This window comes from Nyctereutes procyonoides, unplaced genomic scaffold, assembly GCF_905146905.1.
Source record: "Nyctereutes procyonoides isolate TBG_1078 unplaced genomic scaffold, NYPRO_anot_genome, whole genome shotgun sequence".
NCBI classification, from domain to species: domain Eukaryota; kingdom Metazoa; phylum Chordata; class Mammalia; order Carnivora; family Canidae; genus Nyctereutes; species Nyctereutes procyonoides.
Window position 1 is genome coordinate 3,619,680 of NW_026575041.1, and position 23,646 is coordinate 3,643,325.

Below are 23,646 nucleotides of genomic sequence, written 5' to 3' on the forward strand. Positions count from 1 at the left end.
ATGATCCCAGGGTCCTGGGATCGAGCCCCATGTTGGGTTTTCCTGCTCATTGAGGAGCCTGCTTCTCCCTCTGTCCCTCCTCCCTGCTCATGCTTTCTCTCTCTCTCAAATAAATAAATTAAATCTTAAAAAAAACAAAACTAGAACATTTCATTTAAATCTATTTGGCTATGCAGTGCATCATGAGCTAAATGTTGGACTGGCCTTATCCCTCCCCCTTTTGAAAATCTACTTATTTTTAAAGCTTATATTTACCTAGAAAGTTTGATATATATTCTGTCACACTGCAGAAGCAACAGACTGTCTTTAAAAATTTTTTTCCTATTAGACTGTAAAGTCTTTCAAGATGGATCTGTTTGTTTAATTTAACTCTCTACTGCATGTAAGATACAGTCATCCCTACTGATGTCTGGGGTATATGTTCCATGACCCCCAGTGGATGCCTGAAACTGTGGATGGTACCAAATTCTGTATATAGTGCGGGTTTTTTTTTTCCTGTGCATACATACTTATGATAAAGCTTAATTTATAAATCAGGCACAGTAAGAGATTAACAATGATAACTAATAATAAAATAGAACAATTTTAACAGTATACTATAATAAAAGTTCTGTGAACATGGTCTCTTAAAATATCTCATTGTATTGTACTCTTCCTTTTCGTGATAATGTGAAATGATAAAATACCTATGTGATGAGATGAAGTCAGGTCAGTAGGCATGGTGATGTAGCGTTAGGCTACTATTGATCTGATGATATATCAGAAGGAGGATCATTTACTTCCAGACTGAAACTGCAGAAAGAGAAATCATGGATGGGAAGGGAGTAGAGGCAGTTTACTGTAGTATCTTGGACATAGGTTTTCATTGAATGCTGATTGAATTGATTGATTGATCATTTAGTTTCAGAGCTCCTCCTTTTAAGATAAATGACTTGCATAGGGATGTATAGCTGGCTTACAATAGAACTAGATATGTTTTAAGATTTCTAGTGTTCTTTTTCTCCAATATTTGTTCTTTTTTTCTTATTCCTCTGAAATATTATTGTGTAATCTTTGAGGAAATGCCTGCTTTTGCCAGGTGCTGATGTGCCTATTTCTAGAGCCATAAAACAAATATGATATCTCATAGTACATCTTTAAGAGAAGGTAAGCTATATGGTACTAAGAAGGAAAAACTCTCAAAACAATAAATTGTCATTTTGACTGCCTGAAGGAAGAACAATTAGCTGTTGCTGAAAATCTAAAAATGTTGAACCTGGTTGTTTTCTTCTTTTGCCATTTGCAACTATTCAGACAAGGTTGGGAGCAACTTTATCAACTTACGGCTTTTCAAAGAAAATAACCTTTGGGAAATTCAACGCCTAATCAAATGTAATTATAATAGTAGGCTATTAAGTGATTTCTGCAATGTGCTATCTTTCCTTGTCTCTTTGATTTGTGAGGAGAGAGGATCAGTAAGTAGTTATAAGATTATTTTATTAGTATAATAGTTTTCATGGTTTAGAGAATAGTTTAAAATCATTTCAGTGCTACTTATGAAAGCCAAACTAGGGAATTTTATAGAAGAGTTGCAACTCTTGTTACAAAACTCTTAAAAATAAAAAAAAACATTTTATTTTGTAAAAATATCTGATTAGTGAAGCTTTTAATAAATTTAAAAAAACTTCCTGCTTATAAAAGTGAGCAGAATTGTAAAAAGGGAAGAAGTTCAGGTGATGAAAAGATTTAAAGAAGAAAGGGAAGATTACCAGTAATCCTGCCATCTAATAATTACATTAAATGTTTAAGCTTAAGATTTTTCACAAAATAATTTGGAATTGCACTATACAAGCCATTTTTACTGTTTGTTTTATTCAGCATATCATGTGAAACTTTCCATATCAATAAATTTAAATTTATGCCAATATTTTTTAAAGATTTTATTTATTTATTTGACAGAGAGAGAGAGCACACAAGCAGGGAGAGCAGCAGGCAGAGGGAGAGGGAGAAGCAGCAGGCTCCCAGCTGAGCAGGGAACCCACTGCTTGATCCCAGGACCCTGGGATCATGACCAGAGCCCAAGGGAGACGCTTAACCGACTGAGCCAACCAGGTGCCCCTTTGCTGACGTTTTTAATGATTATATAGAAAGAGAGAAAATATCTCTATAATATATCACATGCATGCCGATATTTTCCTTAAAGACAAAACCATTCAAGAATGAGAAACAACTTTTAAAAATGATATTAAAAAGATTCCACAATTTTGGAAAAATTTCCCTGATTTTTAAAATTTCTCATTTCTTGCCAAATTGTCTGAAGATTCACAGGTAATCTGCTTTCAGTGGAATTGCAAGCTTGGTTATATTTTTCTGGATACAAATGGGAGTTTAAAGTCTCATTTGCTGCTTCTTACATCTAAGACTCATTTTTTTTGTTTATCTTAAACTGAAAAAAATGCATGTGTTCTAAAGGTCACAATAAAGATGTGTGGATATTTTACATTATGCTGAACGACATTATTTTATAATGAGTAAGAGCTAGCTGAGTTCAGATTTTGACTCTGCATATGAATTTGGGCAAGTTTGTTAGTCTCTCTATGTTTTAGTTCATCTGTAAAATAGACATCATAGTACCTAGCTTATAGGGTTATTGTGAAATAGTGCCTGGCACATCCATGTATAAGGATCGTTATTATTTAAAATTTGAAATTCTGAAAAATCTAGCACAAAGTAACCATCTCCCCCCATTGCTGCCATTTGTTTGTTTGAGTAAGCAGTAAGTGACTCTCAAAAAGTCAGTTGGAAGCTGGAAAATTAGTGGTATGAACCAAATGAATTGAAATTTTCTTGAACTTTGGACAGTGAAGAAGGCCTGTCTTTGCCTTTTCATAATTGATGACTTAGAGATCTTTCTTTCTGCTTCTCATATGTGAGTTTCCTCCTGTTCATTTAGTCTCTTAGCTTGGCAACTAAACATATGACTTTTAGATTATATGCTGGTTCAATTTATGTGTAAACTTAAATGCCTGCAATTAATTTTATATGCATTTCTGCATAATGTGTGTAATTTAAAACCTATATTGAAGTAATTTTAAACACCATATTACATAAAGGAAAAAATTTGTAAAATATTCTCTTGGCATAAATATTTATATGTGCCTAATTCTAAACATAATATTTAAAATGAAAGGTATTTGAGAATTAAAGTGAAGGGAGAACAGTATCATCAACATATATCTTTAAAATTTAGTAAGAATCACAAGAGCAAATCAATTGCTTTGGTGTTATTTATGAGATTGCTCAAGTAAAAATCAGGGCTTCAGCCTTGTATGCAGGAGATCATTTGCTATGATTCGGGATGCTGTGAAATGGAAACTGCAGGTAGTCCTAGTTTACCCAAAACTGTGTGTGGGGGACAGCCCCCGGTGGCGCAGTGGTTTGGCGCCGCCTGCAGCCTGGGGTGTGATCCTGGAGACCTGGGATTGAGTCCCACATCGGGCTCCCTGCGTGGAGCCTGCTTCTCCCTCTGTCTGTGTCTCTGCCCCTCTCTCTCTGTGTCTATGAATAAATAAATAAAATATTTTTTTAAATAAATAAAGTCTTAAAAAAAAACCTCTCTGTGTGTGTGTGTGTGTGTGTGTGTGTGTGTGTGTGTGTGTGAGCATCAGCAATAATCACCAGTTGGACCCTTTAGAAGTGGTAACTCTTAGTATCAAATGGGAGTCTAGGAACCAGCTAGAAGATACAAAGCATTGGCTGCTCTAGATACCAAAGTACATTAAAATGTTCTGACACTATTTCATCATGCTTGAAGTAATGGTTCTGAAGCAGCGATATTATACTCCTACTTCATCAGTTTGTATTTCTTTCATAACCTCCATAAGAATTTAAAATATTTTTAACCTACTATTATAGAATAAGCCCTAGACATGAACAAAAATGTGTTCAACCCATTTATTGAGATGGTGATATTTAGTGGGTATTTAGTGGGTACAACTTTATTTAGTGGCTATAGTATATGATTTGTTAGATTGTTAAAAATATGCTGAGAATAAAGATTCCCATTACCACCTTTGTGAATGTCTTTGGGGTCTTGGGCCCTAGTTTGAGACCCTTTGGCCCAGAAATAACTAAAAAATGTAGAAAATGAGTTAAATGTGTGTAACTCATATAATTTGCTGAATGTTTTCGTATATCATCCATCATCATATTTTATAGCAAAAATTTGTTGTCAGATGTTGGTAGGAGGCAGGTGAATGAAATACCAAGAAACTGTATTGTCCTACAACTGTCACAAACTATTTCTGTAGTCTGTCATTGGTCAGTGGATTATTGTACCATTTAGATAATAAAATGAAGAAATTATGGATGAATCAGCTTCTTCTCTTTTAAGTGCCATCAGGCAGCACTCCTCCCACCAGCCCTGTGTTCATGTCAAGTTCATTGGTTAACTTTTGTTGTTGGAATTGAGAGAAGCTCCCCCAAAGCATGGGGGCCAGTATGGTCACCATAACAATACAGTTTGTATCATAGAGAATATTTATTGGAAGGACCTTTTAAAAATTGTTTAGCCCAACCTTATTGTTCACCTCAATTGCATTCTACTAGAATGTAAGCCCAATGCAAAAAACTTTGTCGTTTTTGATCAGGGCTATGTCCTCCAGGATAAAAATATGCCTGACACATAGACTTTAGTGCTCTGTAATTATTTGTGCAACGGAACTTTCTGAACACAGATCCTAGTCTAGAACTCAAGCAGGAGAGGGGAAATCAAGGATGAATAGGACACAGTTCCATGATCCCCTTCAAAAGAAGCTCCTGGTGTCTGAGCGCGAAGAGATTTGAAAACAAGTAACTTGATGCAAGTAATTTATTTTAAAAATCCATGATAGAAGTACTTTCTGGATGTTATGAAATATACTTGAAAATATTTCATTTGAAACAGTGTGGTACGTATAGGTGTTTTATTTTCATCTCTAAGCTTGGCTCGTTAACATTTGAAGTACTCATAGGAAATACACACTTTGGAGTGGTTATGTAGTACTCAAAAGACTATAATCAGGGATCCCTGGGTGGCGCAGCGGTTTGGCGCCTGCCTTTGGCCCAGGGCGCGATCCTGGAGACCCCGGATCGAATCCCACGTCGGGCTCCCGGTGCATGGAGCTTGCTTCTCCCTCTGCCTGTGTCTCTGTGTCTCTGCCTCTCTCTCTCTCTCACTATCATAAATAAATAAAAAATTAAAAAAAAGACTATAATCAGAACCTTCACTTCATAGGCTCTGATATGCCCTTCTGTTATTTCTATAATCATCCAGCACCTGAGGCTTGTTAACTACATAACAGATGTTAGAAATGATTTCTAAATTTTTAATTTTTATAATATTAAACAAATATAAAAATGGAAAGAACAATAAAATGAATGCCTATATACTGAATACCTAGATTCTACAATTTTGAAGTTAATGAATTTTTCATGGTGAATGAGTATTGTTCAAGACATGTGAGTTAGCTACAAATATTGTACAGGCATTTTTGCCCTTGCATGAGTAGGGTTTAAGAATCTAATGAGCTCAGTAGCCCGTTCCATTTATGGAATATTGCCCTATGGCTGGGAATTTTGTTTGGCTCTGTGTTTAGCTGTTAGTGGAAAATTCATTTACCTGATTCTGACCAGAAGATCAGTTGAGTCCTGCTACTAGAATATTGCCTTGACTGAACCTGTCATTGCAATACATTTATTGTAGTATCTAAGAGGGTAGAAAGCTAGCTGGAACTTCATGATACTTACGGAATAGATTATACGGCACTTAAGGTTTTTAAATGCTATAAAATATATGTAACATAAAATTTGCCATTTTAACCATTTTAAAGTGTACACTTCAGTATCCTTAAGTATACTCACAGTGCAACCATCAGTGCTATCTTTTTCCAAAATTTTTTCATTACTCCAAACACAAACTCTCTACCCATTAATCAATAGCTTCCCATTTCTCCATCCCCCTAACCCTGGTAACCTCTAACCTAGCTTCCTATTTCTTTAGGTTTGCCTATTCTAGTTATGTAAATGGAATCACAAAATATTTATCCTTTTGGTCTGTCTTATCTCACATAGCATAGTGTTTTTAAGGCTTGTCTACACTGTTGTATGTTTTAGTACTTCATTTCTTCTTACCCTAGGGGCTGAGTAATATGCCATTGTATGGACATATCACATCTTATTTATCCATTCATCTCTTGAACACTTGGGTTGGTCTCACTTTTTTGGCAGTTGCAAATAATGCTACAATAATAGTACAAGTATTTGTTTTTGAGTTTTTGTTTTCAGGTTTTTTTTTTTTTTTTGGTATATACCTAGGAGTAGCATTACTGGGTCATATAGATAATTGTATGTTTAATTTTTTGAGAAATTGTCAGATTTTTCCACAGCAGCTGCACCATTTTACATTCCTAACAGCAATGTTTGAGAGCTCCAATTTCTCCAACTTCTTGTTGGCCCTTGTTATTTTCTTTTTTCTTTAAAAATGTTTTTATGACTGTCATTCTAATAGATATCCCATAATGATTTTGATTTGCATTTCCCTAAAGAATAATGATGTTGGGCACCTTGTCGTGTGCTTATTGATAATCTCTTCTTTGGAGAAATATCTATTCAAGTCCTTTGCTTAATTTTGAGTTGGGTTATCTTTTTGTTGTTGACTTGTAGGAGCTCTTTATGTATTTTGAATATTAAATCCTTATCAGTTATATGACTTGCAAATATTTTCTCCCACTCTGTAGGTTGTCTTTTTACTTTATTGATAATGTCCTTTGTACAAAGTTTTTAATTTGGATGGAGTCCAGCGTATCTCTTTTTTCTGTTTGGCTTTTTACTCAACATAATTATGTTGAGATGTGTTCACTTTGTTGCATGTATCAATGCAATACTACTTGGCAATATTTTTTTATTGCCAAGTAGTATTTCATTGTATAAATATGTCACAATCTGTTTACCTTCCATGCCATTGATAGACATTTGGGTTATTTCCAGTTCTTGGCCATTGCAAATAAAGCTGCTATGAACATTCATGTATGCGTTTGTATAGATATTTCTTTTTCTCTTAGGTAAATATTTAGATGTAAAATGGCTGGATCATATGGTGGATGTGTGTTTTGGTTTTTTAAAAACTGCCAAACTTTTCCAAAGTGGCTTTACTATTATAGTTCCTGCCAATAGTATATGAAAGTTCTGGTTTCCTTTGATCTTCACCAACATTTGGTATGGTTAGTCTTTTTAATTTTAGCAATTCTAATTGGTGTGTAGTGTTATCTCATTTTGGTTTTAAAATTTGCATTTCCCTAACAACTAATGATGTTGAACATCTTTTCATGTGTTTAGCTGCTTTCTATATATATTTTTTTGTTGTTTAATGTCTGTTCAGATCTTTTGCCTATTTTTAACGTTGGTCATGTACTTTCTTGCTGTTGAATTTTAAGTGATCTTTGTATATTCTAAAAGCAAATCTTTTATCAGATATATGCTTTGCACATGTTTTTCTCCCAGGCTGTGTCAGTGTTTTCATTCTCTTAGAGTCTCTTGAAGAGCAGGAGCTTTTAACTTTCATAAAAGACAGTATGTAAGTTTTCTTTCTTTGTAGATTGTACTTTGGTATTATATTTAAGAATTTTTTGGCCAGCCCAAGTTCACAGAGATCTTCTCCTATGTTTTCTCCAGGAAGTTTCACAGTTTTAGGCTTTACGTTTAGGTCTATGATCCATTTCAAGTGAATTTTTATCCGTATTGTGAGTATAGATCCAAGCTCCTTTTTGTGCATATGGATATTAAGTTCCAGTTCTGTCTGTTGAAAAAACTATCCTTTCTCCTCTGGCTTGCCTTTGCACCTTTGTCAAAAATCAGTTTTCTATATATTTGTTGATTTACTTCTAAACTCTATTTTCTATCTCTACCATTGATTATTTTTTACCAATACCATGCTGTTTTGATTGATTATTGTAGCTTTATAACAAGTCTGGAAATCTAACAATGTTAATTCTCCAGATTGTTCTTTTTCAGAGTTATTTTGGCTATTCTTCCTTCTCTATATATGCATCTGAATTTTAGTATCAGCCTGCCAATTCCTACCAAAAAAAGCCTTCTGGGATTTTGATTGGGATTGCATTGAATCTATAGATCAATTTGGGGGGAATTGGCATCTCAATAATATTGAGTCTTCAGATCCATTAACATGATAAATCCTGTTTTTTTAGATCTTCTTTAATTTCTGTCAACAATGCTTGTGGTTTTCAGTTTCCACATCTTTTGTCAGATTTATCTTAAGTATTTCACATTTTTATGTTATCTTAAATGATATTTTAAATTTTTCATTTTTGATTGTTCATGCGAGTAAATGAAAATATAATTAATTAATTTCTATATTTTGCTATTCTACCCTATAATCTTGCTAAAATTCATTTAGTAGTTCTAGTAGTTTTTTTGTAGATTCTAGTGGGTGTTCTACATGGAGGATTATGTTGTTTGTGAATAATGAATGCTATTACTGGAGGCCATTACAAATAAAGCAATTACAATTATAGCTTTCAAGGATTGCTATAAGGCTAGTCATTAAGGCAATATAGTATTGGCCTAAGGAAAAGACATATAGACCAGTGGAATAGAATAGAATATAATCCTGGAATAAACCCACTCATATATAGTCAACTGATGTTCATAAAGGCACAAAAGTAATTCAGTGGCAAAAGAATGGCCTTTTCATCAGTGGTGCTGGAACACACTGAGTATCCTGTGAATCTATAAAAGTGAATCTTGATCTCTATACAATATATAGAAAATTAGTTCAAAACAGGTCATAGACTGAATTTAAAAGCTAAAACTATGCAGAAGAAAACATAGAAGAAAAATAATTTTTGACCTTAGAGTAGGCAAAGATCTTCTAGACAGGAACACAAAAAATCCTAATCACAGAAGAAAAAATTGGTACATTGGACTTTATCAGAGTTAAAATTTTTCACTTATTAATAGGGAAATAAACAGCCAAAACAAGTGTGAGAAAACAGTCTCAAAATGTGTCTCTAACAATGGACTTATGTCCAGAATTTGTAAACTCTTGCACCTACCAAGTAATAAGGTAAAAAAATAATAATAATAGGAGTGAAAAGTTTGACTAGACAGTTCACAAAAGAAGATATACTTCTAAGCACATGAAAAAATGCTCAACATAATTAGCTAGCAGGGAAATTGTTATTAAGGCCACAATGGGATAGCCCCTAAATCCTCTAGGATGGCTAAAATTAAAAGGCTAACAATCCAAGAGTGAGAATAAATATGAGACTGTGAATCAGCTAAAACTCTCATGTGTTGCCAGTGGGAGTATAAAATTGTATGACCATGATGGGAAACATTTTGACAATTGCTTTATAATTTTAAACATATACTTACTATATGACCCAGCAATTCCACTTGTAGCTGTTTAGCCAAGCAAAATAAAACATCTGTCCACAAAAAGACGTAAATGTTTTTAGCAGCTTTATTCATAATATCCCCAAACTAAATACAGCACAAATGTCTAACTCTTGAGTGGATAAACAAATTTTGGTGCCCCCTTCACTTCAAAACTAGTGAAGGGGACACCTGAGTGGCTCAGTTGGTTACATGGCTGACTTTGGCTCAGGTCATGATATCAGCATCAGGTTCCTGGTATTGAGCCCTCGAGGCAGGCTCCCTGCTCAGCAGGGAGCCTTATCATTCCTCTGCTCTCCACCACACTTGTGCACGCTCGCACACTCTCTGTCTCAAATAAATAAATAACATCTTAAAAAAAAAAACTAGTGAAAACATGTTATCTTCAGGAAAAAATTACCTGGGATTTCTTGGTAATGTGACTGGGTATGAGATGAATGTACAGAAGTCAATAGTTTTTCTCTAATAATTAGCATCTAAGAATGGAAGCAGTAAAAATCATTCCACTTATAATAGTGGGCAGCTTCACTTTGGTGCAGCCTGAGATCTTATTTAGCTCTTACTGCCTGCCTCTTGCTGTTAGCATTAGGGCTTCTCTGTTAGTGCGGTGGCAGTGCCTACCATGGGAACTTCCTCAAGTTGTACAAGCCAGTGTGAAGGGTATTTAACACCCTGTGAAGCAAACTTTCATCAAAGAGAGGAGTCAGTAGATTTGTGCTTCCCTTTTTCTCATCTCAGACTCAGTCTTGAGATGCATTTCATGTAGTTTCTCATATTGTCCTCTGTAGCCAATTACTGGACTGTCACACCACTTTTATTGGCTTTTTACCTCGTTGTGTTACTCTGTCCTCAATTCCTGCTCCCAAATAAGATATTTATGCATGAGCTTCTTCTCAGACTCTGTTCAGCTCCCCCATAGCAAAGAATCATATGGCCCAAAGGTAGCTGAGTTTGTGAAGCCCTGGTATCTGAAGCCAGTGGTTTGCTTTAAAATCAAAGCCCTTTAGTATTTAATCTCTGTGACTTTTAGCTGCTGAGTGTTAATTTTTGTGTCTATAAAATGATAATGATGGATATACACAGAACCCTTAATGTTTAAGTGAGGATAGCTCTATAAACGTAGTGCCTGGCACAAGAAAAAATTCAGTACAGTGCAGCTTTTTCAAGTTTATATGCTATTTTTGGACACTCCCCGAGGCATTTTCCCTGAATATGAAACCTCTTTCCTAGAGACCAAGTTTTCAAGTCCTTATTAAAAACTATCAAAAAGGACAAAAAAAAAAACCCAAAACATAACTTCTGCAGAACCTAGTATAAAGAAGACACAAACATGATTCATGTGAAGATATATTTATTTTTTTAAATATTTTATTTATTTATTTATTATTATTTATTTATTTATTTATTTATTATTTATTTATTAATGAGAGACACAAACTGAGAGGCAGAGACACAGGCAGAGGGAGAAGCAGGCCCCACGCAGGGAGCCCGACGCGGGACTCGATCCTGGGTCCCCAGGACCACTCCCCAGGCCGAAGGCAGCGCCAAACTGCTGAGCTACCCGGGCTGCCCTCATGTGAAGATTTAAATGCATATATGGGTTTTTCAATTTTGTTAATTTTTAGCTGTGGTAAGATTATAGTGTGTTAGAGACTCAATGTTGCAATGGCAAGGTGGCTTCACCAGCCATAGTTGTTGTTAAAGTTCATTGTCAAAAATTTTGAGAGCAGCAATAAACAGTATTAGGGGCAGGAAGATACATTTTAAAACACTAAAAAGACCAGAGGGCATAGTATGTAAATGCTAGTAAGCACTAAACAAAATGACGCTAAATATATAAAATAGGAAATGTAATGGTTTTTTTAAAAAATAGCAACATCTGTGTGTGTGTGTCTGTGTGTTGTTGTTGTTGTTGTTGAATTTAGGAGGTTTAGTAGCAATCCCTGGCCACCACCTACTGTCTGACAGTAGTATACACACCCATGCCCTCAGTTGTGACAACCAAAGGCGTCTCCAGTCATTGTTAGATGTACTTGGGAAGTAAAATCATCTTCGGGTGAGAACTACTGAGATAAGCCTAGATTTGATTTCTGTGGCTCTGTGAATTTGAACACATTACCTAATTCCAAAAGCTTACTTTTCTCACATGGGATAATGTATGGATAGTGCTTAGCTCAGCACCTGACACCTAAGAGTTCAGTAAGTGATAGCAATTCTTATAATGCTAAAACTTTTTCTCTTTTTGCTGCTCTGCCTCTCTATATTCTAGAAATGACATGCCCTTTTGTGTAGCCTATGGTCAAACCATGTATTTTAACCTACCCTCTGGACCACAAGATAATAGCATAAATTGCAGAACATTAGAACTGTAATATTTTTTTCAGTTGGCTATAGGATGAGGACCTGTCTTGCCTAACTCAGCTTCTTGGCCTTTCGTGGCTTACATCTTGGCTCTTTGCCTGACTTAATGCAACTATATCTGGTTTATGGGAATAAGGAAAGTTTAGGTTCAGCCTTTTTTGGCTCAGTGAATAAATCTTATTTTTTGATTATGTATATTAACATAGCTTTTATCATTTTTTAAAATTTTTTTATTTATTTATGATAGTCATACAGAGAGAGAGAGAGAGAGAGGCAGAGACACAGGCAGAGGGAGAAGCAGGCTCCATGTACAGGGAGCCCGACGTGGGATTCGATCCCGGGTCTCCAGGATCGCGCCCTGGGCCAAAGGCAGGCGCCAAACCGCTGCACCACCCAGGGATCCCAACATAGCTTTTATCATTTTATACTGCTCAAGAATGCAGAGCATTTAAATATTAAGCCTTGCAGCATATGTACAGGAAGAGCCAAGTAAAAGCATTAAAAAGTAATTAAAAGTTAAGAGGGCTTTGTATCTAATAAGAAAAATAAACTGCGTGTGATCTGTTTGTTCTGATAGACTACTGAGTAAAAGATGTTTTGAAGTCTGCTGTTGCCTAAAACTCTTCTTTCTGGTGTGATTTGTATTTTTAGCTGAGAGAGGAAAAGTTACAAGAGGAGAAAACCTCTGAAGATCAAATCCACAAGCTGTTATCAGAGGATATGGAAACAGGCAAAAGGAAAATGGATGACCAGAAAAAGAGAGATGAGCCATTAGTACTGAAGACAGATCTGGAACATGTAAGTAGATCATCGTTTTGTTGGACATCTGGCTTAAATCAGTCATTAGCACAGGTGACATGGATATAAAAATTTATGTTGGTGAGCTATGAAATCAGTAACAGTCACTAACTGTGTAGTCTTAAGAGTAGTGAAGAACTTAGCATCCAGATGAGAGCTGGAGAAAATGATTCACGAATGGGACAATAGACTTGGGTGGAAAGAGTAAAGGAACAGTTGGGGGGAAAAGGTGACTGAGTGGAAATACCTAGTGTAGAACACTACTTGTGGAAATTTTATACATATGTTGTCATTTTGACTTGTGTTATTTGATGTTTGAGTTTTTTACATCTTATATCCTCAAGTAAGTTTCCTTAAAGCTTGTATTTGATTTCCCTTTATTCTTTTAAATGCCTTAAGCAGCACAGTGCTAGGTGTCAATAGATAGGTGTCAATATTATATTTATTAGTTTAACCTGAATTAGACTTCTAATCTTGGGGATCCCTGGGTGGCGCAGCAGTTTGGCGCCTGCCTTTGGCCCAGGGCGCGATCCTGGAGACCCGGGATCAAATCCCACGTCGGGCTCCCGGTGCATGGAGCCTGCTTCTCCCTCTGCCTATGTCTCTGCCTCTCTCTCTCTCTCTCTCTGTGACTATCATAAATAAATAAAATTTTTTTAAAAAAAAGACTTCTAATCTTGCCAAATCTTGCCTGAATTTTTTTCATTACTTATTTACCAAGCAAATTACTGGAAAAGATTGTAAATGGTATATGTAATGTATGTAAGAGAGCACTTTTGGAAGGCCCACTGGATGCTCAAATGGATAATTGTAATTGAGTTTTTTTTCTTTAATACCTTGTATTGGATCAGACATTTTCTATTGCTTGTTATGTGTACTTAAGATATCTTTAGAGTCATAATCTTTTAAAATAGTTTGTGATTTAAACTTGTTAGTATTTTGGGTGAACTTTCTAATTATCTGGGATTAATAAAGCTTTATATATAAGACAGACAACATAGAATAGTGGAAAACAAAATCTCTGTACCAGGAGTCTGCCTCTTAAACCAGTCCCAGCATTGTAACTGTGCACTTTGGGCCAGGTTACTTAATTCACTGTGCTTTTGCTTTACTCTTTGCAAAGGCATTTTTCCTGAACTTCAGGAAATGAAATTATTTAAGCTTTCTTGAATTGGATGGTATTTGCTGCTGTCAACATGCATGTGCATTTTTGATCCCAGTTATAATAAAAATAATCATTGTATTTAATTCTTTTTTTTTGTATTTAATTCTTATTAAAAGTAATCACTTGAAAAAAAATAAAAAAATAAAAGTAATCACTTGCATTTTGGAGGGTTTCACCCTTCTAAAAGATTCAGTTTAACAAACATGAAATGCTTATGTACTCTTAACTGCTCTGTTCATTGGGAACTACAAAAGGAAAAAGACTGAAGAGCATGCAGTTAAGCTAGGAAGGCAAGAGTAACATATGATAGTCTTGTGCATACGGTATGTTGTCTGACTAATAGGCCCAACTATGGTTTGTAATCTCTAAACTGCAGCTCTGCCTCTTCCCTCCCAACAGGACTGTCCTTTAGAGCCGTTAGGCAAAATGGCCCAGAAGGACCTTTCTCTTTAGGACAAACTGATCTTGACAAAGAGAGCTTTCCCTTCACTGTGGTCCTTTGATAGAAAGAACCTGCTGTTTTTAGCCTTGCCAGATCCAGGTTTCCTCCAGGAAATGATCTTTAGTATTAATTCATGTCAAGGCCAAGAAATTGCTCTAATTACTTTTTCTTTTGCCACCACCAGCTTTGACATAGAAATCAACTACGTTTTGTAATTTTAAAAGGATTGTAATGTAATTGTAATCTTAAAAGAAATCAGGAAGTATAAATCCTCAGACTTTTTTTTCTTTGATAATAGCCAGTTTCACGATTTTTTTTTTTTAAGATTTTATTTACTCATGAGAGACACAGAAAGAGACTCAGAGACAGAGGCAGAGGGAGAAGCAGGCTCTCTGTGGGGAGCCTGATGCGGGACTCAATCCCAGGACTCCAGGATCATGACCTGAGCCAAAGGCAGATGCTCAACCACTGAGCCACCCAGGTGCCCCAAGTTTCACAAAATTTTATATGCAAAAACAGATTGAATAAAATCTGTCCTTATGAACACTGAAAGTTTTAGATTTTTGTGATTTTGCCTCTTTCTCTGTTTGCTCTTGTCTTTTTGGGGACTTTTAAATGGCTCTGATTTTGCCTTAAATATGTGTTAAGGGTTTTTGGTATTGGAAAAATAATTTCATTTAATTCAGCCAAGACTACATATGAATCAGGACCAAAGAGAGGCTCAGAGAGAGACTCAGTGGAAAGCGAGCTGAAGGATTGTATTTTATATAGAGAGCATTATGATTAGAGCTCGAACTAATCATTTTACTTTCCTGCCTTGAAGTAATCATTTTACTTTCCTGCCCCAAAAGACTTGGTAATTCCCCATTTCCTATGGGATTAAACTAGAATTCTTAACCCCAACATTCAGTTCTTTAGTATTGTTCTAACTGATCTTCCCATCGTTGCTCATATCCCAAGATCCTAGAGAACAGAGCTATTTGCTTCCCCGCAAATATATAACTTTATGCTTTTCCTCCTTAGAGTCTTTGCTCTTGCATTTTCATCTAATTGAAATGCCACCCTGCTTACCTGTTGAAAGGCTATTCATCTGTCCATGCCCAGTTCAAAAACTGTCACCTTCCTGGAACCCATAGGGATTCCTTACTTATTTCTTCATTCCTATTATCTACTCTCTCCCCTTCCAACTTTGTAGATTTTACAGGATTTATTTTACTCTTCCTGATGTTATGGTTGCGTATTTGTGTTTCTCTGCTAGATTTTAGAGTTGGTTGAGTAAGGGAAATGTGTCTTAGCTATTTAAAATCTCCTATAGTATCGTGTATATCACAGGTGTTTAATACATGTTAATCAAGTTGAATTCAAATGGAGGAAGGAAAGTACTTACTCTAGAAGAAGTTATTACCATCTCTTGTTATTAGTTTGGAGTGAAAATAAAATGGATATGATAACTCACTATGATTTGTTATGGTACAGTTAATATCAATAAGAGTGTGAATTGTTAGAAAACAATTTGATATAATAATTAGAGACATAGCAAAGAAAAGGTGAAAAATTGCTCATCATCCAACAACTTAGAGATAATCGTTATGAACATTTTGGTAACTATCCTTCGAGACTTCTTTTCTAAGTGCATATAAAGAAACTTCAAATGTAAAGTGAAAGACTCAAAAAAGAGTATCTAAAATAAAATGAAGGTAACTGAATGAGTATTCACAAGATGGAAAAAGTTGACTCTGGGGATATTTAGAAGCCCTTGCAGAGAAAGTGGCATTTAAGATGCCCCTGAAGGATAATACCCTCCAGTTCTATCCACGTTGAAGCAAATGGTGGGTATTTGTCATTTCTAATGGCTGAGTAATATTCCATTGTATACATAGGCCACATCTTCCTTATCCATTCATCTTTCAATGGACACTGAGGCTCCTTCCACAGTTTGGCTATTGTGGATGGATATTGCTGGTATAAACATTGGGGTGCAGGTGTCCTGCCGTTTCACTGCATCTGTATCTTTGAGGTAAATCCATTGGCAAATCGAACCCCAATAAAAAATATACAAAAAGGTTGCTCCTGAAGGGCCAATGAGTACTTTTTAGGCAGAGAATATGGAATAGGGGTTTTAGGCAAAGGGAATAGCATGTCCAGGAGAGTAGACTTTGAAAGTCTATGATGATACATGTAGAGTAGAGAGTAATTTGTGTTAGAGCTCAAGGAGTTTCCTTTGTGGGAACTGATGAGAGTAAAATTATGAAAGAAGGTGGGTCTAGTTTATGAAGATTATTGTATCATGCTGAGGTGTTTCTTATCCTGAAGTCACCAGCAATTAAGCTGGGGAGTAATAGGCTTATATCTGTGTGCTTGATAGTATGGTAGGAATAGAAGGAAGAAAGGCTAAAGAGAGCAAGACCAGTAAGTAGTTTATTGCAACAGTCCAGGCAAAAGAGGATGAGACTCTAAGGAAAGGCATTGACAGTGAGTATACATGGGAAGAGTTAGATCTGAAAGACATTTTAGGAGTAGAATGGGGTGGAACTAGCATGGAGGCAGCTTGGAGACGGACACTCTGAATTTAAGTACTGGTGTTTGCTACTTATTAACTCTACAGTCCTAGGCATATTAACTATTCTGAGCCATAGTTTGCCACCTGTAGAAGACAAATAATCTCTTTTTTGGGCTTGATATTAAGCATTAATATAATATCGCAAAGTATTGTGTGTATTCAAAACCTCCATACAATGTTATTATGACTTTGAGGAAAGGGAAAGGGAAGAGTCAAGAGATGACATTGAGGCTTCTAGCTGGATTGATAGCAGGGCTTAGAGAAGAAAATAGTGAATTGAATTTTGGATATATCAAGTTTGAGCTATGTTTGAGATACTCATATTGGGATCTCCAAAAGACAGTTAGAAACATGGGTGCTCAGAGAGAAATAACCTATAATAGCTGTGAAACAATAGCTATGGGAGATTCCATGGGCACACCAAATAGACAGTGTTGTCTCTCTTGTCTCCTACCAGTGTCCTGCACGCCTCTCAGATTCAGAGAATGAAGAACCTTCCCGAGGCAAGATGACGCAGACGCATCGCTCAGCATTTGTTTCCAAGAACAACTCCTACTCCTTAGCTTTCCTGGCAGGGTAAGAGACTGATACTGAATTCAGTTCAGGTTCTTTCGTTTTGGAGTATGAGACTAAAGGGCCTGGAGGGAGCAAAAGTATTTGTTGCAGCCACTTTGTGGGGAGGTGAGTGGGGGAATGATGTGGGAATTGGTTTTCACATATCCATTAGGAACAAGGGGCTGATCTAAAAGTAATTTTTACCTATTTCTGGTGTCCTTGGAGTAGGATTATGCTAATTTCTGAGCTGCAGAGTGTGATCTTTCTATCCTGGGAGCAAACGACAAAGACTGCTTCTGCTAATGATATCCATGGATTCTCTCCTCTCTGTGGCCTTTTCTCTCTTAAGTAGAAAGTTCTACTAAGGCCAGAGTTCATTTTATGTTCCATGCCTGGAACTAAAATATATCTCGAATAGGTTCTAAGACAGCAAACTGAAAAGTTTTTAAGACACTTGTTAAGGAATCTCTTGATCCTTTAGACTTCACAGGCTATAGGAGGAAAGAAGGGAGGAATTGGATGATGGAAGGAAAAAGAGAAGGAGAGAGGGAAGGAAAGAAGGGATACATAAATGGAAGGGAAGAAGAAATGGGAGGAGGGATGGTAGGAAGGAATCATTCATTTAGCAGACATTTTATGAACAGTTATGTGCCATGTTTTCTGTTTTAATATAAAACAAAAAGACATAATCTTATGCGATTTTGTTGTCTGGTTAAAGCTGGCATTGCTCACCCTTATATCTACAGTTCCTCTCCTTCCTAGTAGCACTATGAAGTAAATCTCTCTTTCTTTCTGCCCCTGTGGACATATACCTATTTATTTTATTCTTTTATTTTAAGGCTTTTTATTGCTAATCACTAATAAATATGACCCAAAAGAGCTACCAACTTTAAGAATGTTATAAAGTATGAACTATTATCCCTGATGTAGTTTTTATATCTGAATCTTTTTTGTATGTGTTGTTTTGGAACAGTCTGATTTTCCTGTTGTTTCTGAAAGTAAAATTCACTAACTCCCCACTTTCCCTTAAATGCCTCCCCTTCTCTAGGTAATGGTAACTCCTTCTTCCAGGAAGGCTCTTTCCTAGAGTATTTATTCATTCATATGACATTTGTTTAGTGGTCACTGTATTGTAGCCACTTAGGTTTGATTGATGCAATCAGAACTCAATAAGTAAGATGTAAGCCAGTGTACTTTCCATTTATGGAAAAGATCAAACTCTTACATCGTGCATATGAGCTTGAACTGCAGATGCCCTCTAAAGTTAAAAGTTTCAAGATTACTTAACTAAGAATTTTTCAGCGCTGATTGTATATATGGATTTCCCCCCATTTATAGCAGGCATATTTTAATGTTTATAAGAGAGGTCTGCTGAAGAGAGACAAAGATCATATCATTCATTCAATTAAGCCACAATAAATATTCCATAAAACAAATAAATGTTGCTTTTAGGTAGTCTGTGATTAGTTAATTAATATAATTTGAAATCACTTAGGAAAAAGAGTTTTTTTTTAAAATCCAAATGTATAATGCCAAGGCCAAATTACCCCAATTAGTTATCACCAATTCTAGTCTCTACTTGTAATTCATTCTTTTAAAAGAGGTAGCAGGTAAATGTGTCATTACTTAGAAATGCCTAGCAAGGTACTTAGAAAATTCTTCTCTAATGGGTAAAAATGTAGCTTTTAAAATTAAAATTAAATTTTTTAAAAAAAGATTTATTTATTTGTTTGAGAGAGAGAGCCCGAGCAGGAGGGACAGTGGGAGAGGGAGAGAGAATCTCAACCAGACTCTGTGCTGAGCACAGAGCCTGATGCCGGGGCTCCATCCCATGACCCTGAGATCACAAGACCTAAGCCAAAACCAAGAGTCAGATGCCCAACTGACTGCGCCACCTAGGCGCCCCATGGTTTGCTTTGGATTATGTGTGCCTCTGGAATCTATGTAATATATCCTCTTTTCCTGCCCCTTGGCTCACTATTGGCTTTACTCTATATCACCAAGCCATACAATGGGACTAATTTAAAGGAAAAGCTTCACTTAACATTTTACTATTAAGGAGTGTTTGCAATTTGTCTTACACATTTCTGGATTTCAGCATTCCTTCTTTCCAAATATCCAAGGCTGTGGACTGAGTTCAGTTATTTGTATAGTTATGAAAACAATTCATTGGATTTGGTTGGTAGGCTTATCTTTTTAGGACATAGTTTACTGATGTCATGGAAACCTTAGACTGGAAAATCGATTATGGTTAATACTATGAATTGCCTCTCTTATTTAGTCAACATGCTTTTTCCTTAGATAAGAAAATATTTAAATTTCAGTTCCAAAGAAGGATACTTAGAAAAGCAATATGGACTTGTTAGTGCTAAAATTGTTGCCGGGTGGACTGAGGAGACCCTTGACCCTGAGGCCTCAACCCAGCCCATCTCAAAGATGTCGCTGAAGGCTCTTGGTCTCCTTGCAAGAAAGAATTCAAGGATAGACTAGACACAACAGTTGAGTGGTGCAAGTAGGAGAGTTTATGAAAGTGAGAGTCCACTCTTGAGTTGTGAAAGCAGGCAAGCTCAGGGATTGCTGCACACCCTGGGGATTGGGTTTCTGTCTTTTATTGACAGTCGTTAACTAGAGGATGGAATATTTATTACTTGGGGAGGGTATTTCTTGGGAGCAGGGTTTCATACATTTTCTCCCTTACTTGATCAGAGTCTCTGGCCTTCTTTGTCTTGGGTCTTTTTGGTTTGATCTGGCTTCTGTGGCTTTTGTTTTTGGAGCCCTGCCAGGGCAGGTCTCTAACTTTCTCTGATAGCGGTAGTGAGCCATGACACACCTCCTCCTCTTGGTTGGCCTCCAGGTGTCCTATTAAAGTCTAAATAACTGCCTGCTCTAACACAATGAGATGTGGCTTATGAATATATTAAAAAATAATGAACATGGTGACGGTTACACAACAGTGTGACTATAAACTTAAAACAGTTAAAATGATAACCTTTATGTTATATATATTTTACCACATTAAAAAGTGTTAGCATTTTTAATAGTTTTGGGGTTTCAGATGCATTTCTTTCTATGTGTTAAGCAACAACAAAAGAAGAGGTTTTCTCTGTAAGTTGTTTTTCTAAAGAGAGGTCATACGTAAAAACTTTGGAAGTTTTTACAACTGTATTTAAATCAAATCAATCTGCATTTGTTTTACTTACCTGCTTTATTAACTTTTCTTTTTTAAGCCTAAAGGCATGGGAGGTAAGAGTGAGTTGGGTCTGATCGGATGGTTATTTTGGAAGGAATCCATTAATCGATTCTGGCTATGAGTCTTGCCAACAGCTCAATCTCTTTTATGTGAAAAAAATCAAAAGCAAAGAGGGCAGCTTTAAAGCACTGTTCATAAAATTTTATAGTCCTATTGAAAATGAAACTTCTTTCAAGTAGCAAACAGAGTAATAGTTAATCCAAGATCATTTCTAAGTTAATCACAAAATACATGTTAATTGAAAAAAATTAACTTGAAACATAATATATATAATTGTAGTTAAAGTTTTATTTTTAAATATTGAGAAACTGGCTTGTTTGTTTAAATTTATTTCCCTTCATTTCTCATTCCCTTCTTCCCCACTAGAATTATTATTATTATTATTATTATTTTCCCCACTAGAATTAAACAAAAAACCTGGTTGCAAATTCTTCGAAAAGCTCAGGCTGGAAAACTTTCTCTATTGAGGTAGTGTAGTGTCTTTTCAAAAGGCCACATGTCCATTTGAATTTTCCTCTTTGCTTTTGCTATCACGAAGTTTAGGATTAGGACAGGGTTTCTTTTTTTTTTTAATATAATTTTTTTATTGGTGTTCAATTTGCCAACATATAGAATAACCTCCAGTGCTCATCCCATCCAGTGCCCCCCTCAGTGCCCGCCACCCAGTTACCCCCACCCCCCCGCCCACCTCCCCTTCCACCACCCCTAGTTCATTTCCCATTCAGGAATCTCTCATGTTATGTCTCCCTTTCTGATATTTTCCACTCATTTTTCTCCTTTCCCCTTTATTCCCTTTCACTACTTTCACTATTTTTTATATTCCCCAAATGAATTAGACCATATAATGTTTGTCCTTCTCCAATTGACTTATTTCACTCAGCATAATACCCTCTAGTTCCATCCACGTCGAAGCAAATGGTGGGTATTTTTCGTTTCTTATGGCTGAGGAATATTCCATTGTATACATAGACCACAGCTTTATCCATTCATCTTTCAATGGACACCTTGGCTCCTTCCACAGCTTGGCTATTGTGGACATTGCTGCTATCAACATCGGGGTGCAGGTGTCCTGGCGTTTCACTGCATCTGTATCTTTGGGGTAAATCCCCAGCAGGGCAATTACTGGGTCATAGGGCAGATCTATTTTTAACTCTTTGGGAACCTCCACACAGTTTTCCAGAGTGGCTGCACCAGTTTACATTTCCACCAAGAGTGCATGAGGGTTCCCCTTTCTCCACATCCTCTCCAACATTTGTTGTTTCCGACCTTGTTAATTTTCCCCATTCTCACTGGTGTGAGGTAGTATCTCAATGTCGTTTTGATTTGTATTTCCCTGATGGCAAGTGATGCGGAGCATTTTCTCACGTGCTTTTTGACATGTCTATGTCTTCCTCTGTGAGATTTCTGTTCATGTCTTTTGCCCATTTAGGACAGGGTTTCAATTCAGTCATCATGACTTTCCAACCTGGCCTATAATTAAAAAAAAAAAAAAGACTTTTGGTATACTTTTTCCATATTTATTACTTAATGTGATTTTTACCCTCCACTAAGGCTCAGTCTTTATGTATTTTTGCAGTAAGTCGTTTTGGATTCTTCTTGGAAATAGGGCATAATCATAAAAAGGAATATAATTAAACCATCTATCCTCTTTCTAGTTTAAAAAATGAAAAAAAAGTAATCTCAGTACTGTCATTCCATACAAAGTTGTATCTTAAGTAAATGGCGCCTACCAAGATTTCTGGCACATGATAAGTTCAGTGACTATTGCTGCCAGTCTTGCTATATTCTTTTATTTTTATGTATTTGAGAGAGAGCGCAAACATGAACAGGGGAAATGGGCTGAGGAGAGGCGTAGGGAGAAGCAGACTTCCTGTTGAGCAGGGAGCTGATCAGAATATAGCCTCTTAGAGCTGAGAAGGATCTTAAGTATTATCTTACCTAATTATTTTGTTTTATTGATGAGAAAACTAAAGCCTGGAGAGAGAATATGATTTGCCACATAGTAGGAATATGAGTTAGAACTGAGGTATCTTAGCTCATTCCACTCTACCCCTTGTCCCCCATCACCGTCTTCTTCTTCTTCTTTTTTTTAAAGATTTTATTTATTTATTCATGAGAGACAGAGAGAGACAGACAGAGAGAGAGAGAGAGAGAGAAAGGCAGAGACAAAGGCAGAGGGAGAAGCAGGCTCTTAAGCGGGGAGCCCGATGTGGGACTCGATCCCGGGACCCCAGGATCATGCCCTGGGCTGAAGGCAGGTGCTAAACTGCTGAGCCACCCAGGGATCCCCTCCCCCATCACCTTCTTATAGACCCCTCTACTGCCTCTGGCCATCTTCCCACTAGACTTTAAATCCATGGCAAGCAGGGACAACATTTTGTTCACCTTTATAGTTGCAGTGCTCAGTACAGTGCCTGGCCTGTAAGGGAGGCTCAATAAATACTTGGTGAATGTTTGAGTATGATAGGTCTTGTGCCTGTGGGTAGGTTAAACTGGAGTTTTGTCAGAATTGATTGTCAAACTTGCAACATAGGAGGGAGAGCTCTGAGAGCTGTAGAGGAATTGACTGGCTGGTAGCTGTTTTATAGACTAGATTCCATAGGATTAAGATAGGATTTAGGGAGTCTAGTGACCACAGTGATAAGGCTTATATGTTATAAAGTTGCTTTTACCCTCCTAATGCATTAACAATAGCTTATGGTGATACTTTCTATAGAGTCTATAAAAGAAAAATCTGTTTCCCACTGAGTAATAATTAAGCCTTAATTAAGTAGAAATTAACCACATTATTTTGTTTTCTAATGTCCAAGTACTTTAATCCTGAGTCTGTGGTTCCGAATGGGACACATCAAAAAAAACCTAAGGTGTTTATTTTAAGGTGTGTTTGAGGAGATAGAGGCAAAGACTGACAGATTCAGCAATATTAAATGCATTCCCAGTGAGTGTTGGAGTAAATTAAATATTCAGACTTGTCCCTCTTCCTGAAAATGAACAAATGAAAATACAGATCCTTTCAGGAATCAGATACCAAACAGACACACAAGTGTTATGATATTGGAGAAGCAGCTCTAGAATTGATGGAA

At 36.4% G+C, this 23,646-nt stretch overlaps 1 protein-coding gene across 1 annotated transcript in view; it reads left to right on the forward strand.

Moving 5' to 3' along the window:
• The window catches only part of RNF169 (ring finger protein 169), an 81,329-nt gene that overhangs the window by 40,150 nt on the left and 17,533 nt on the right, over positions 1 to 23,646 (forward strand). Inside the window, exons 3-4 of the mRNA XM_055320342.1 lie at positions 12,445 to 12,591; positions 17,216 to 17,334. Coding sequence (XP_055176317.1) covers positions 12,445 to 12,591; positions 17,216 to 17,334 — 266 coding nt within the window. The remainder of the gene's footprint in view (positions 1 to 12,444; positions 12,592 to 17,215; positions 17,335 to 23,646) is intronic.